This window comes from Vespa velutina, chromosome 25 (genome assembly GCF_912470025.1).
Source record: "Vespa velutina chromosome 25, iVesVel2.1, whole genome shotgun sequence".
NCBI lineage: Eukaryota > Metazoa > Arthropoda > Insecta > Hymenoptera > Vespidae > Vespa > Vespa velutina.
In genome coordinates this window covers 1,620,974-1,638,066 of record NC_062212.1, presented here as the reverse complement: position 1 = coordinate 1,638,066, position 17,093 = coordinate 1,620,974, and the positions used below count along the sequence as shown (strand labels likewise).

General features: G+C 26.5%; 2 protein-coding genes and 2 long non-coding RNA genes across 4 annotated transcripts; all 4 read right to left on the bottom strand.

The window, feature by feature from the left end:
* Window positions 1-287: 287 nt before the first annotated feature.
* LOC124957218 lies at window positions 288-3,223 on the bottom strand. The gene is made up of 7 exons (XM_047514056.1): window positions 3,204-3,223; window positions 2,894-3,103; window positions 1,338-1,469; window positions 1,163-1,253; window positions 931-1,076; window positions 423-555; window positions 288-352 (listed from the first exon to the last, which is right to left on the bottom strand). The coding sequence occupies exons 1-7, from the start codon at window positions 3,221-3,223 to the stop codon at window positions 302-304; spliced, it is 783 nt and encodes a 260-aa protein (XP_047370012.1). The 3' UTR covers window positions 288-301.
* A 20-nt stretch (window positions 3,224-3,243) lies between these two features.
* On the bottom strand, window positions 3,244-3,967 carry LOC124957383. The gene is made up of 3 exons (XR_007103510.1): window positions 3,815-3,967; window positions 3,532-3,651; window positions 3,244-3,359 (listed from the first exon to the last, which is right to left on the bottom strand). It is a non-coding gene; the product is annotated as an uncharacterized LOC124957383 (long non-coding RNA).
* Window positions 3,968-6,025: 2,058 nt separating this feature from the next.
* LOC124957217 lies at window positions 6,026-13,151 on the bottom strand. The gene is made up of 7 exons (XM_047514055.1): window positions 13,081-13,151; window positions 8,011-8,209; window positions 7,755-7,874; window positions 7,518-7,635; window positions 7,174-7,432; window positions 6,154-6,286; window positions 6,026-6,076 (listed from the first exon to the last, which is right to left on the bottom strand). The coding sequence occupies exons 2-7, from the start codon at window positions 8,164-8,166 to the stop codon at window positions 6,026-6,028; spliced, it is 837 nt and encodes a 278-aa protein (XP_047370011.1). The 5' UTR covers window positions 8,167-8,209; window positions 13,081-13,151.
* LOC124957386 lies at window positions 12,415-12,805 on the bottom strand. The gene is made up of 3 exons (XR_007103512.1): window positions 12,778-12,805; window positions 12,665-12,684; window positions 12,415-12,526 (listed from the first exon to the last, which is right to left on the bottom strand). It is a non-coding gene; the product is annotated as an uncharacterized LOC124957386 (long non-coding RNA).
* Window positions 13,152-17,093: the final 3,942 nt, after the last annotated feature.

Below are 17,093 nucleotides of genomic sequence, written 5' to 3'. Positions count from 1 at the left end.
TTTTTTTTTTTTTTTTAAGAAAAATTAAATATTCGAATTTGTATTCTTTATCGCGAAGAAACAGACGTTCGATATTAAAAAAAAAAAAAAAAAAAAAGAAAAGAAAAAATACTGAAAACACAAATTGAAATGTAAAATCAATTTTCTACTATAGAAATTAATTTCCATAATTATCAGCTGCTACCAAAACAAACAACAATTATATTTTATTACTATAACGCATTCTATAATACAATACAATTACGAAAATATCTATTCTATTCGATTACAATTATCAAGTAACTATTCTCCTCGATTAAATTCATCGCAAATTAAACAACACCGCAGCGAAAGAAAATGATTTTTTTATTGACTGTTAAAAAGAAGATTTCAATTATTAAAAGATATTAAAAAGCAATATTTATTTTTAATAAATATTTTACCATTGCAAATAGATTATGGGATATCACTATCGCACTCGTCAGCGATAAACTACATTGTCTCATGCTATTCATTATCAAAAGAGGTAACAATTTTTGTGTTCTCAATGATAAAGAATAAAATGGAATTTGGCATCTGTAAAAATTAATATCATTTAATATAATACATATTTAAATTATTCGTGACAATTGATTCATTAGAGTAATAGAAAATAATTTCTTGATTAGTCCTTAAATTCGTACGGTTTCGACAAATATGAAAAAATATGTCAAATTTATCTTTATCATTCAATAATTAGAGAATTAATTTAATTCGCATCATGCGATCTTTGGCGTTTAAATGCTACATTAAAATAAGTCGAGAAAAAAAAAAAAAGAATTATATTTGTGCTGTTTCAATCTAATGATCTAATGGGCCATAACAAACGAGCTATCTAATAAAATATATTTGATATGTAATGGAAACAGCAAGAACTTATTGGACACCACTTGGCAATACAGAAATACCTACAATATTATAAATACGTTAAAGTTGTGGTCTATTAGTTGTTGTGAAAGATAGGAGTAAACAAATATTACGAAAAGAGAACTAATAACATACAGGAGCTTCAGAATTGCTTCAGTCCTATTAAAGGTCAAATTAAATATCTGAAATAACTAAGAAAAAATTTCTCGACACTTTTTGACAAGGGTTCTATAATTAAAAATTAAATTTCTTATTAATATATATAAGGATTACTTACGTAAAAATAATCAACCAGTATAAATATGAACCACAATAATTCTTCGAAAAGATGTATGAATTCGTAAAATGATTTTAATAAATAGACAAATCTTGAAAGAAATCAGAAAAGAAATTCTGTATTATCAATATTTAATAAATTGTTAATCGTATAAATAATGAACGTAAAATCATACACAAACTCGATCGCGTGTTTATAAAATTTTATGATAGCGATAATCCATTCCTTGTCATCTAATAATTCACTTTTAACATTGGCATAATAGGAATTAGATGGACTTTTTTCAAATCTTTCTTTTATCCTCCATCTAAAATAAATCGATAATAAAGCGCAAAGAAAAAAAAAAAAAAAATCATAATAATGAAAGTATTTCATCCCTTTGAAAATATTCAGGTTGTTCGGAAAGTAATTTCGTTTTTTTCCCGACAGAGGATTTAATTGTATTTTTTTTTTTGCAACTAACTTCAAACTTAAGCCGCATAATCATTCTATATTTTGAGAATTGATATAGCAAGGCTTATGTGTGTGAAAAAGTCCAATTGATTTTACGCAGTAGTTTTTGGTTGGTGCCATTTTAAATATGGAGAGCAATAAGTAGCATTTTCGTCATATTTTACTTTTTTACTATAGAAAAGATAAAAATGTTGTTCAAGCCAGAAAGAAATTAAACGATGTGTATGGAGAAGATGTATTGCCAGTACGTCAGTGCCAGAACTGGATTGCAAAATTTCGATCCGGCAAATTTTGATGTCGAAGATGCACCACGTTCTAGAAAGCCGGTTGAAGCTGATAAAGACACGATAAAGGTATTAGTTGATGCAAACCGGCGAATAATAACACGTGAGATCGGTGAGAGATTAAATTTATCAAATTCAACTGTTTATGACCACTTGAAAGGCCTGGGTTCAATCTCGAAGCTCGATATATGGGTTCTCCATGTTCTCACGGAAAGAAATTTGTGTCGTCGCGTTGACGTCTGTGATTCGCTTCTCAAACGTCACGAAAATGATCCATTTTTGAAGCGTATCATTACTGGGGACGAAAAATGGGTTGTATATAACAATGTCAAATGCAAGAGATCATGGAGCAAAAAAGATGAACCGGCTCAAAGCATTTCCAAAGCCAATATCCATCGAAAAAAGGTGATGCTGTCTGTTTGGTAGGATTTTAAAGGAATCGTTTTTTTTTTTTTGAGATTTTACCGAATAACACAATAATTAATTCGGAAGTCTACTGTCATCAGCTGGACAAACTGAATGATGCGCTTCAACAGAAAAGGCTAGAATTAATCAACAGAAAAGGTATAGTGTTCCTCGAAGATAATGCGAGATCTCATACAAGTTTGGTCTCACGTCAAAAGCTTTTACAGCTTGAATGGGATACAATGCCATACCCACCATATTCTCCAGATCTGGCACCTTCGGATTATTATTTGTTCCGGTCACTGCAAAATTTTTTAAACGGTAAAACTTTCACTTCAAATGAGGAGGTCAAAAACCACCTCGATCAGTTTTTTGCCAGCAAAGACCCAAAAATTTGATGAGCGTGAAATCATGCTATTACCAGAAAGATGGCAAAAGATATTGGAGCAGAATGGCTAATATATAATTTAATAAAATATTTGTTCATTATACGAAAATTGTCTTTCATTTTCACAAAAAAAAAAAAAAAAAAACGAAATTACTTTCCGAACGACCCAATACTTATATCGTCATACATTGATTTACTTACTGGACAATGGTAAAAAGTGCACAAGCATGTTGTACAATTGCTATAAACATGGTATAGTTAGCAATTCCTATTGTGCATACAATTACTATAATTACGTATTCGATTGTAAGCCCGATGTAGTAAAACATTTGATTTTTCATGAAATAGTCAACATGAACTGGTAATAATAATTCAGTTTCATTTATAAAACCAAAAACGTATCGAAATACACTTAAGAATGATGGAAATATCAAAAATAAAATATAAAAATAAAAGAAGACTGTAATATAAAAAGCAAAAATGGAAATTAATTAATAAATTTTTTTCTAACACATTTCTAATATCTAGCATATAATGTTATTCACTTACTTGCGATTGTTATTGTACAAAGTCTACTAATTTCAGCATATTTCTTCAGTATCATTAGTTCTGGTTTGTTTGCTAGGTCATCCCAATCGAATTTCATACGATAAAGTATTTTCTTCATCTGAAATTATTAAATAATCGTGTTAAATGCATTATCGTAAAGATAAAAAGTATGAGAAAAGTTGAGAGAAAAAGAAAAAAAAAAAAAAAAAAAGAAAAAAAAAGCGACGTAATTATTCATTTATTATTATTATTTTCTTTTTTTTTTTTTTTTTTTTTCATGCACTACGGACAATTTCATTATTGAACAATATGTTGTAATAACAAAAGCCGAAGCATAAAGTAGGCAAGATAGTTTCAAGTAATTTGGCGATCGACATTAATTTCCATTCAGATATCACGAGAAAATGTATCTAAAAGAAGAAATGAAAAATATTTCTTATTATATTTAATAAATATTATATTATATAAATTAATAAATATTATGTCATAGTATTGAATGTATTCATTGTATAATTTATTATATCGTAAAATTCTATAAACAAATTCTACATAAGTTAATACAAAGAAACATACCTGTACGAATAATGCTAAGACTATTATGAAATTAATAAAACAAATATAAATAATATTCTTAGATGACGTTTGACGTTGATAAAATCCAATTAGACGAAAAAATCGACGATTGTAAGTATAATACTCGTTGTCGATATAATCATTCTCCTTCGAAAGCATATTGCCGTCTGTTGAGGCCGTTCAATGTCTCTTTGTCTTCAACCCCCTATGTAAGCGTATCTTCATTAATATTTCTAATCATCCCTGTTTTCAACTGAATAATTTAATAATACAATTCGATTCAATTGACAAGAAATTTTCTTGAAATAAAATGTAGAAAATTTTCATCAATTATTTTTCAAAGTTATCATATCATTCTCCCCTTTTTGCCGTACAATAACATTCCAATTTAACGCATGTATCTTTTCCCAGTTATTATATATCATTTTCTTAAACCCTTCGATGCATTGTAAAATACTTCAACCCTTCTACCGTAGGAGCATGCGCGTTGCGAACTCACCCCTACCGATCATCTCATTCTCGCGCAGTTTACATTCGTCTCTCGACCTTGACGGACGTATCCGTTCACTTGAACAAAGTAAAGTATAAATACTTGACGCGTTAACGCTATAGTGCTATTTTACACATTTAACGTAAGTGTTCACAATGTTCGTTGACAAATATTCATTCAATGTTAATATTTATTTAAACGAGTTTTCGTTTGTTCACAATAAAAAAAAAAAAAAAGAAAAAAAAAAGAACAGTGTACATGATCAGTCATTTAAATCAAATCAGTATTGATTTTCGTTAAATCGATAAAATGTTCAGAAGAATAATACTTAACAATTGAATTTATGATAGTTCTTGAAAACAGTAATGACTATTGGCAAAGAATTTTTTATTTATACATATTATATTACAGAATAATAAAGATATACATATTTTTATTTTCTATATATATATCTATACATATATTTTGTATTTAATAATAATTCTTTTCTTTTTTTTTTTTTTTTTTTTTTTTAATCATTTCAATTATCATATGCCAAAATATCTGTATCATAAGAGAAGAGAAGTTTATTGTTGTCAAGAATTTTTCAAATCTTTTCTAACATATAAAGGATGCAAGCGTAATTTTTTCAATTTTATATTTGACAAATATTCGTACAATAATTAGATTATTTCAACGGGCATAGTTGTGTACCCGAGTATGATAATTTGAAGGAATTTTTTCTTTTTTCAAATACATTTCTTTTCTTTTCTTTTTTATTTATTTCATTACTTTTTATTTCTTTTTTTTTTTTAACGAGACTTCAAGAACATCCATACTCTTTTTCGTTTTTTTTTTCAAATAAGATTTCCTAATATATTTTTTCTCGTGATTTATTCCGTATATTTAGATATTAAAAATAAAAATTATAAGATCGTTTTTTTTCTATAGAATTAACACATTCCTTTGTTCGTTATAAAATTAAATGGAAAGATATTTTTTAAAAAAGCAACCATCACGGTATAATCTCGAAATATTATTGGCAAATTTGAAAAAATTATTGAAATAGTTTTATAGCAACGATAAGGAGAAGTCATATTATTTTATTTCTTTCATTTTGATAGCAATTAGAAAAAGATGTTCGATGAAAATATTGGATAACAAACTTATCATCAGATATATTTTTTTTCAACCGTATCTATATACAAATATATGTATATATAAAATATTTTGCATTTTAACAAATAAAGATATAAGAGAAATAATTGTTTAATATAAATACACGTCTGAACAATTTTACGTATCGTTCGAACTAATCTACCGGGTGTGTGATTTAAAATTGTAATTTGAAAGTGTTATTTATCAATTTTATTAAATATACGTTGTTTTATGCACAGTAGATATAGAATACAGGAAATAATTTTATGACTGACATATTTATACATGATAATACTATTTTGTAATATTATGCATAAATATATCAAGAGAATATTTAATTATCAAAAAATGAATGTTGTCATAAAAGAAATATATAAAAATTACTTAATCTAAACGATATTAAATAACAGAAAGAAGTACAATTTTTCCTTACGAAACATTCAAAAATTGTGTTTATTTGTATAAGTAATAATTGATAAAAGAAGAAAAAAAGGAAGCAGAAAAAAAGAAAGACAACTAATAATAATCCTATTTAATGACATACATAAACATTTACTAGCGTATTATATTTATCATTATCCAAATCATTGCAAGCTATACAATACCATAGCAAAGGAAAATGACTTACGCATAATCTAGTAAAAAAGATTACGATTAAAATATTACGTTTAATTGTTATATAGCGTTTATATATAATAAGAAAATAGTTTACCGTTGCAAAAAGGTCATTGGATACAACAATAGCACCCTTCACCGATAAATTGCATGGCTTCATGCTTCTCATTATCAAAAAGAGTAACAAATTTTGCGTCTCCAAAGATAACGAATAAAATGGAATTTGACAGCTGTAGAAAATTAATATCGCTCATAAAACACCTGTTCATGTATGGAAAATAATTTCTCATTAGTTTTTAAGTTCGTGCGATTTCGACAAATATGATAAAGCACAAATTATTTGAGCTTTCATTTACATTCTGTAATATTTATTTAATTATATATACATATATATATTCAATATGAGGTGGAAACCGCATGAAATTAATTGGATCATCATTGACCAAATAGAAACACATACAATATTGTACATACGTCGACGTTGTGATTTATTAAATTTTGTGCCAGATAAAAGTAGGCATATATTAGAGAAAGAGATATAAGAATATATGAGAACTTTGTTAATCCTTCAGTCATATTAAGAGTTAAAGAAATTATCTGAAATAACTAAAAAGAAATTTCACGGCTTTTCTCGATAAGAGTTATATATTTCCAAATAAAAATCTTTTTTTTGTACATAAATATAATTACATATAATATTTACATAAAAATAATCTATCAAAATGAATATAAATCCAAAGAATTCTTCGAGCAAATGAATTGTTTCGTAAAACGATTTCAATAAATCAATAAATCTTGAATGATATCAAAAAGAGAAATAATATAATGTTAGTATTTGGCAAGTTGTAAACTCTGTAAATAATGAGCAGGTCCGTCTCATAAAATAAGATACAAACTCGATCGCGTTATTATAGAATTTTATGATATGGATTATCTTTTCTCTTTCTTCAATTAATTCTCTTTTATTAGTCGAATAATAACAATTTTGTTGATTCTTTACAAATATTTCAATTACCCTCCATCTAAAAAAAATAAATAATAATCTCCAAAATACAGTAATAGTGAAAATAATTTTTCTTGTGTAGTATGCGTATATCGTAGCAATTGATTTACTTACTGGACGATGGAAAGAAGTGCACAAGCATGCTGAACAACTACTATAAACATGGAATAATTAGCAATCCCTACCGTGCTAGCGATTAATATAATTACATATTCGATTGTAAGCCCGATGTAGTAAAACATTCGGTTTTTCATGAAATAGTCGGCCGGAACTGGTAATATTAATTCCGTTTCATTTATAACACCAAAAACGTATCGAAATGCACTTAAAAATGGTGGAGATATCAAAAATACAATGTAAAGAAAAAAAAAGACTGTAAGAAAAAAAGCACAATTTATAAGTAATTAATAAATTTTTATAACACATTCTGGTATACCGGATAAGTTGTATTCACTTACTTGCGATTGTTAATGTAGAAAGTTTACTAACTTCAGCATATTTCTTCAGTATCATTAGTTCTGGTTTGTTTGCTAGGTCATCCCAATCAGACTTGATACGATAAAGAATTTTCTTCATCTGAAATTATTACAGAGTTATGTTAAATTTATTATTACAACGATGGTAACATATATCGTTTAGAATAAAAAAAAAAACAAAAGAATAAGATGATAAATTTGTTTTCATGTAAAACGAACAAAGCCATAATTCAACAATAGATTCCAATAGCAAGAAGCGAAGCAGAATTCAGACAAGGTCGTTTCCAGTAATTTGACGATCACTAGTATTTTTTTTTCAGAGATGATGAGAAAATGAATCTAAAAGAAGAAATGAAAAATAATATTTATACTTATATAATTATATGTCAAAGTATTGAATCCAGTCTCTGAATTATTCATTATATTCAAAAATTGCATAAATGAATTGTACATAAATTAATCCAACTATGATTACCTGTTCGAATAATGCAAAACTTAGTATGAAATTAATTAAAGATATGTGAATTATGTTCTTAGATGTCGTCTTTTGGCATAATCCAATTAAACGAAAAAATTGAAGATTCATACTGTAATACTCATTGTTGATATAATCTTCCTCCTTCGAAAACATATTGCCGTCTGTTGCTGCTCTCCTACATCGATTGTCTTCAACCCTGCGCAAACGTATCATCATTTTCTATTCTATTCATCCCTTTTCAAGTGAACACTTAATAATTCATTCTATTAAACCCCCGAGAAATTTGCGTGAAATAAAAAATAATCCCATAAAGTGATTTCACAGTTCTTATGACTTTCTTTTTTTAGTCGTTCGATACAATTTAACATATGTTTTTCTTCCTGGCAATCATGTCATTTTCTTACCCCTTCTTTGCATTGCAAATCACTCCAACCCTTCTCCCTCAGGAGCATGCGCGTTGCGAATCCACCCCTTCGGACCGCCACATTCGCACGCAGTTCACTTCTGTCCCTCGATCTTAATAGACCTATAGCTTTCTTCATTGAAGTAAACCTTAAGTACTTAACGCGTTAACGCCATAGTACTATCATTTGCATGTTAACAAGACGATAAGAAATGTTTGTTAAGTGTTAATACCTATCTAAATTAGTGTTTGTTTATACATAAATACAAATCTACAAGGTGAGTCATTCGAACCAGATTAATATTATTTTCTGTTAAATCGATAATATATTCAGGACAATAATTCGTATTAATTCAATTTTGGGGATTTTTTTGAAAACATAATTGATATGAATATATATGATCATATTTTTATTTTATATATTTTTTATAATATTAGTAATATTCCATGTACATATTCGGAATGTATTTTCTCATTTATTATTATTATTATTATTAATATAATTGTTATTATATTAATAATAATAATAATTTGAAAGTTAATAAAAATGATAATTAATGATTGTTTCATGATGAAAAATATCTGTTGAAACGTTCATGCAAAAAATGAACTGGGTGAGTCATTTATACTATACCAGCTTTACTTTTTATTTTATCGAAAATATACTCAAGAGAATAATACTTATAATTGTAATTATCTTGTTCCGGAATAGCTGTATCATAAGAGATCAGAAGATAATTGTTCTCAAGAATTTTTCATATTTTATTTTAAAAGGATGCGTGTAATAACAATTATTACCAACCCATTATTATTTTTTTTTAATTTTTAGGAGCATCTCTCCCTTTTCGTCCAAAGACCATTAAAACACCGGCATCTCTTCGCTGCTATTATATCACTCTCTTAACATCCTCATCTACTTTATTTATTGGAAATATAAATGATTTTACTCTTTTTATTGCAAAGTCGTGCATATCACGGACAAAAACTTTTCATCGTATCTTTCCACCTAAGTTTACTTACGTCTCTCGAATATCAAAAAAGTACCTCGACGAATTTGAATCCATGTAAAGTAAGTAATTTCGTTCGATGTTAATAAACTGTATCATATCTATTTATTCCATTTTCTATGAGATAAAGGATGCAAGCGTAATTTTTTCAATTTTATATTTGACAAATATTCCTACAATAATTAGATTATTTCAACGGGCATAGTTATGTACCCGAGTATGATAATTTGAAGGAATTTTTTCTTTTTTCAAATACATTTCTTTTCTTTTCTTTTCTGTTTTTTTCATTACATTTTATTTCTCTTTTTTTTTTTAACGAGACTTCAAGAACATCCATAATCTTTTTTTTTTTTCAAATAAGATTTACTGATATATTTTTTCTCGTGTTTTATTCCGTATAATAAGATATTAAAAATAAAAATTATAAGATCGTTTCTTTCTATGGAATTAACACATTCCTTGGTTCGTTATAAAATTAAATGGAAAAATATTTTTTAAAAAAGCAACTTTTACGGTATAATCTCGAAATATTATTGGCAAATTTGAAAAAATTATTGAAATAGTTTTATAGCAACGATAAGGATAAGTCATATTATTTTATTTCTTTCATTTTGATAGCAATTAGAAAAAGATGTTCGATGAAAATATTGGATAACAAACTTATCATCAGATATATTTTTTTTCAACTGCATCTATATACAAATATATGTATATATAAAATATTTTGCATTTTAACAAACAGTGATATAAAAGAAATAATCGTTTAATATAAATACACGTCTGAACAATTTTACGTATCGTTCGAACTAATCTACCGGGTGGGTGATTTAAAATTGTTATTTGAAAGTGTTATTTATCAATCTTATGAAATAAACTTTGTTTGATGCACAATAAATATAGAATACAGAAAATAGTTTTTTGACTGACATATTTATACGTGATAATACTATTTTGTAATATTATGCATATATATATCAAGAGAATATTTAATTATCAAAAAATGAATGTTAACATAAAAGAAATATATAAAAATTACTTAATCTAAAGGATATTAATTAAGAGAAAGAATTACAATTTTCCCTTACGAAGCATTCAAAAATTGTGTTTATTTGTATAAATAATAATTGATAAAAGAAGAAAAAAAGGAAGCAGAAAAAAAAGAAAGACAACTAATAATAATCCTATTTAATGACATGCATAAACATTTACTAGCGTATTATATTTATCATTATCCAAATCATTGCAAGCTATACAATACCATAGCAAAGGAAAATGTCTTACGCATAATCTAGTAAAAAAGATTATGATTAAAATATTACGTTTAATTGTTATATAGCGTTTATATATAATAAGAAAATAGTTTACCGTTGCAAAAAGGTCATTGGATACAACAATAGCACCCTTCACCGATAAATTGCATGGTCTCATGCTTCTCATTATCAAAAAGAGTAACAAATTTTGCGTCTTCAAAGATAACGAATAAAATGGAATTTGACAGCTGTAAAAAATTAATATCGCTCATAAAACACCTGTTCATGTATGGAAAATAATTTCTCATTAGTTTTTAAGTTCGTGCGATTTCGACAAATATGATAAAGCACAAATTATTTGAGCTTTCATTTACATTCTGTAATATTTATTTAATTATATATATATATATATATATATATATATATATATATATTCAATATGAGGTGGAAACCGCATGAAATTAATTGGATCATCATTGACCAAATAGAAACACATACAATATTGTAAATACGTCGACGTTGTGATTTATTAAATTTTGTGCCAGATAAACGTAGGCATATATTGTAAAAAGTGTTCCAACAATAAAAAAGAGCTTTGTTAATCCTTCGGTCAAATTAAGAGTTAAAGAAATTATCTGAAATAACTAAAAACAAATTTCACGACTTTTCTCGATAAGAGTTGTATATTTCAAAATTAAAAATTCTTTTTATTGTACATAAATATAATTATATATAATACTTACGTAAAAATAATCTACCAAAATGAATATAAATCCAAAGAATTCTTCGAGCAAATGAATTGTTTCGTAAAACGATTTCAATAAATCAATAAATCTTGAATGATATTAAAAAGAGAAATAATATAATATTAGTATTTTGCAAGTTGTAAACTCTATAAATAATGAACATGACCTTCTCATAAAATAAGATACAAACTCGATCGTCTTTTTATAGAATTTTATGATATGGATTATCTTTTCTCTTTCTTCAATTAATTCTCTTTTATTAGTCGAATAATAACAATTTTGTTGATTCTTTACAAATATTTCAATTACTTTCCATCTAAAATAAATAAATAATAAATTCCAAAAAACAGTAACAGAGAAAATAATTTTTCTTATGCAGTATGTGTATATCGTTGCAATTGATTTACTTACTGGACGATGGAAAGAAGTGCACAAGCATGCTGGATAACTACTATAAACATGGAATAGGTAGCAATTCCTACTATGCTAGCGAATAATATAATTCCATATTCGATTGTCAGCCCGATGTAGTAAAACATTTGGTTTTTCATGAAATAGTTAATATAAAATGGTAATATTAATTCTGTTTCACTTATAGAACCAATGATGTAACGAAACACACTTAACAATGATGGAAATATCAAAAATACAATATAAAGATAAAAAAAGACTGTAAGGAAAAAAGCATAAATGAAAATAAATTAATAAATTTTTATAACCCATTCTGGTATATCGGATATGTTGTATTCACTTACTTGCGATTGTTAATGTACAAATTCTACTAATTTCTGCATATTTCTTTAGTATCATTAGTTCTGGTTTGTTTGCTAGGTCATCCCAATCAGACTTGATACGATAAAGAATTTTCTTCATCTGAAATTATTACAGAGTTATGTTAAATTAATTATTATAATGATAGAAACATATGTCGTTTAGAGTAAATAAACAAAAAATATGAGGAAAAATAGGTTTTCACGTAGAACGGACAATTCCTTCCTTCAACAATAGATTGTAATAGCAAGATGTGAAGCATAATGAAGGCAAGGTCATTTCCAGTAATTTGGCGATCAATATTAATTTTTTCTCACTGATTAAGAGAGAATAAATCTAAAAGAAGAAATTAAAAATAATATTTACACTTATATAATTATATGTCAAAGTATTGAATCCATTCTCTGAATTATTCATTATATTCAAAAATTGCATAAATGAAGAATTGTACATAATTAATTCAACTATGATTACCTGTTCGTATATTCCAAAAGCTAGTATGGAATTAATAAAACAAATATGAATTATGTTCTTAGATGATGTCTTTTGGCATAATCCAATTAAACGAAAAAATTGAAGATTCATACTGTAATACTCATTGTTGATATAATCTTCCTCCTCCGAGAACATATTGCCGTCTGTTGCTGCTCTCCTACATCGATTGTCTTCAACCCTACGCTAGCGTATCATCATTTTCTATTCTATTCATCCCTTTTCAAGTGAACACTTAATAATTCATTCTATTAAACGCCGAGAAATTTGCGTGAAATAAAAAATAATATATTCCCGTAAAGTGATTTCGCAGATCTTATGACTTTCTTTTTTTAGACGTTCGATACTATAGAATTTAACATATGTTTTTCTTCCTAGCAATCATGTCATTTTCTTACCCCTTCTTTGCATTGCAAATTACTCCAACTCTTCTCCCGCAGGAGCATGCGCGTTGCGAATCCACCCCTTCGGACCGCCACATTCGCACGCAGTTCACTTCTGTCCCTCGACCTTAATAGACCTATAGCTTTCTTCATTGAAGTAAACCTTAAGTACTTAACGCGTTAACGCCATAGTGCTATCATTTGCATTTTAACAAGTGCATATGAAATATTTGTTAAGTATTAATATCTATCTAAATTAGTCTTCGTTTGTTCATAAATACAAATCTACAAGGTGAGTCATTCGAACCAGATTAATATTATTTTCTGTTAAATCGATAATATATTCAGGACAATAATTCGTATTAATTCAATTTTGGGGATTTTTTTGAAATCATAATTGATATGAATTTAAATAATCATATTTTTATTTTATATATTTTTTATAATATTAGTAATATTCAACGTACATATTCGGAATGTATTTTCTTATTTATTATTATTATTATTATTAATATAATTGTTATTATTATGCTCCGTTTGAATTCTTCTATATTTGTTGCAATCATTATTCTCTCAGTTTAGAATTATTTATACGAGATTATTTTCTTCATTTAGAGGTCTCAGATAATCATTATTCTTCAAAGAAAAGAAAAAAAAAGAAAAAGAAAAGAAAAGAAAAATACTATTTATATAGATCGAAAATATGACATATTTTTTCCACAATTAAAAATTCATTACTCGTAACTATGGATCAGTACTTAAGTAAAACATTAGCGTCATATTTACTTACCATTTGAAAGTTAATAAAAGTGATAATTAATGATTGTTCTATGATAAAAAATATCCGTTCGAATGTTCGTGCAGAAAATGAACTGGGTGAGTCATTTATACTATACCTGCTTTACTTTCTATTTTATCGAACAAATACTCAAGAGAATAATACTTATAATTGTAATTATCTGGTTCCGGAATAGCTGTAACATAAGAGACCAGAAGTTAATTGTTCTCAAAAATTTTTCATATTTTATTTTGAAAGAATACGTGTAATAACAATTATTACCAGCCTATTATTTTTTTGTTTTAATTTTTACGAACATCTCTCCCTTTTCGTCCAAAGACCATTAAAACACCAGCATCTCTTCGCTGCTTTTATATCACTCTCTTAACATTCTCATCTACTTTATTAATTGGAAATATAAATGATTTTACTCTTTTTATTGCAAAGTCGTGCATATCACGGACAAAAACTTTTCATCGTATCTTTCCACCTAAGATTACTTACGTCTCTCGAATATCAAAAAAGTACCTCGACGAATTTGAATCCATGTAAATTAAGTAATTTCGTTCGAAGTTAAGAAACTGTATCATATCTATTTATTCCATTTTCTATGATATAAAGGATGCAAGCGTAATTTTTTCAATTTTATATTTGACAAATATTCGAACAATTAGATTATTTCAACGGGCATAGTTATGTACCCGAGTATGATAATTTGAAGGAATTTTTTCTTTTTTCAAATATTCTTTTCTTTTCTTTTCTGTTTTTTTCATTACATTTTATTTCTCTTTTTTTTTTAACGAGACTTCAAGAACATCCATAATCTTTTTTTTTTTCAAATAAGATTTACTGATATATTTTTTCTCGTGTTTTATTTCGTATAATAAGATATTAAAAATAAAAATTATAAGATCGTTTCTTTCTATGGAATTAACACATTCCTTGGTTCGTTATAAAATTAAATGGAAAAATATTTTTTAAAAAAGCAACCTTTACGGTATAATCTCGAAATATTATTGGCAAATTTGAAAAAATTATTGAAATAGTTTTAGAGCAACGATAAGGAGAAGTCATATTATTTTATTTCTTTCATTTTGATAGCAATTGGAAAAAGATATTCGATGAAAATATTGGATAACAAATTTATCATCAGATATATTTTTTTTCAACCGTATCTATATACATATATATATAAAATATTTTGCATTTTAACAAATAAAGATATAAGAGGAATAATTGTTTAATATAAATACACGTCTGAACAATTTTACGTATCGTTCGAACTAATCTACCGGGTGGGTGATTTAAAATTGTTATTTGAAAGTGTTATTTATCAATCTTATGAAATAAACTTTGTTTGATGCACAATAAATATAGAATACAGAAAATAATTTTTTGACTGACATATTTATACGTGATAATACTATTTTGTAATATTATGCATATATATATCAAGAGAATATTTAATTATCAAAAAATGAATGTTAACATAAAAGAAATATATAAAAATTACTTAATCTAAAAGATATTAATTAAGAGAAAGAATTACAATTTTCCCTTACGAAGCATTTAAAAATTGTATTTATTTGTATAAGTAATAATTGATAAAAGAAGAAAAAAAGGATGCAGAAAAAAAAGAAAGAAAATTAATAATAATTCATTTTAATGACACAGATAAGCACTAACTATCGTATTATATTTTTCATTATCCAAATCATTGCATGCTATACAATACCATAGCAAAAGAAAATGACTTACGTATGGACTAGTAAAAAAGATTACGATTAGTATATTGCGTTTAATTGTTATATAGCGGTTATATATAATAAGAAAATATTTTACCGTTGCAAACATGTCATGGGATACAACAATAGCACCCCTCACCGATAAATTGCATGGTCTCATGCTTCTCATTATCAAAAAGAGTAACAAATTTTGCGTCTTCAAAGATAACGAATAAAATGGAATTTGACAGCTGGAAAAAATTAATATCGCTCATATAACACCTGTTCATGTATGGAAAATAATTTCTGATTAGTTTTTAAGTTCGTGCGATTTCGACAAATATGATAAAGCTCAAATTATTTGAGCTTTCATTTACATTCCGTAATATTTATTTAATTATATATACATATATATATATTCAATATGAGGTGGAAACCGCATGAAATTAATTGGATCATCATTGACCAAATAGAAACACATACAATATTGTAAATACGTCGACGTTGTGATTTATTAAATTTTGTGCCAGATAAACGTAGGCATATATTGTAAAAAGTGTTCCAACAATAAAAAAGAGCTTTGTTAATCCTTCGGTCAAATTAAGAGTTAAAGAAATTATCTGAAATAACTAAAAACAAATTTCACTGCTTTTCTCGATAAGAGCTGAATATTTCAAAATTAAATATCTTTTTATTGTAACATAAATATAATTACATATTATATTTACGTAAAAATAATCTACCAAAACAAATATAAATCCAAAGAATTCTTCGAGCAAATGAATTGCTTCGTAAAACCATTTCAATAAATCAATAAATCTTGAATGATATCAAAAAGAGAAATAATATAATATTAGTATTTGGCTAGCTGTAAACTCTATAAATAATGAACAGGTCCGTCCCATAAAATAAGATACAAACTCGATCGCGTTATTATAGAATTTTATGATGTGGATTATCTTCTCTCTATCATCGATTAATTCACATTTATTACTTGAATAATAAAAATTTTGTTGATTCTTTACAAATATTTCAATTACTCTCCATCTAAAATAAATAAATAGTAAATTCCAAAAAACAATAATAGTGAAAATAATTGTGTAATTTGCGTATATCGTTGCAATTGATTTACTTACTGGACGATGGAAAGAAGTGCACAAGCGTGCTGGATAACTACTATAAACATGGAATAATTAGCAATCCCTACCGTGCCCGCGATTAATATAATTGCATATTCGAATGTAAGCCCAATGTAGTAAAACATTTTGTTTTTCATGAAACAGTCAAGAGGAACTGGTAATATTAATTCCGTTTCATTTATAACACCAAAAACGTGTCGAAATGCATTTATAAATGATGGAGATATCAAAAATACAATATAAAGATAAAAAAAGACTGTAAGGAAAAAAGCATAAATGAAAATTAATTAATAAATTTTTATTACCCACTTTGGTATATCGGATATGTTGTATTCACTTACTTGCGATTGTTAATGTACAAATTCTACTTATTTCTGCATATTTCTT

What these genes read in the sequence shown, in the direction of transcription:
- LOC124957218 (XM_047514056.1), bottom strand. Translation starts at nt 3,223, where the DNA reads ATGCTAGATATTAGAAATGT. An exon ending in ATGCTAGATATTAGAAATGT is followed by an intron (nt 3,104 to 3,203) that starts GTTAGAAAAAAA and finishes ATCATTCTTAAG; the next exon opens with TGTATTTCGATACGTTTTTG. An exon ending in GCACTTTTTACCATTGTCCA is followed by an intron (nt 1,470 to 2,893) that starts GTAAGTAAATCA and finishes GATTTATTTTAG; the next exon opens with ATGGAGGATAAAAGAAAGAT.
- LOC124957217 (XM_047514055.1), bottom strand. Translation starts at nt 8,166, where the DNA reads ATGTTTTCGAAGGAGGAAGATTATATCAACAATGAGTATTACAGTATG. An exon ending in TTCTACATTAACAATCGCAA is followed by an intron (nt 7,433 to 7,517) that starts GTAAGTGAATAC and finishes TTTTTCTTACAG; the next exon opens with TCTTTTTTTTTCTTTACATT. An exon ending in GCACTTCTTTCCATCGTCCA is followed by an intron (nt 6,287 to 7,173) that starts GTAAGTAAATCA and finishes AATTTTCTACAG; the next exon opens with CTGTCAAATTCCATTTTATT.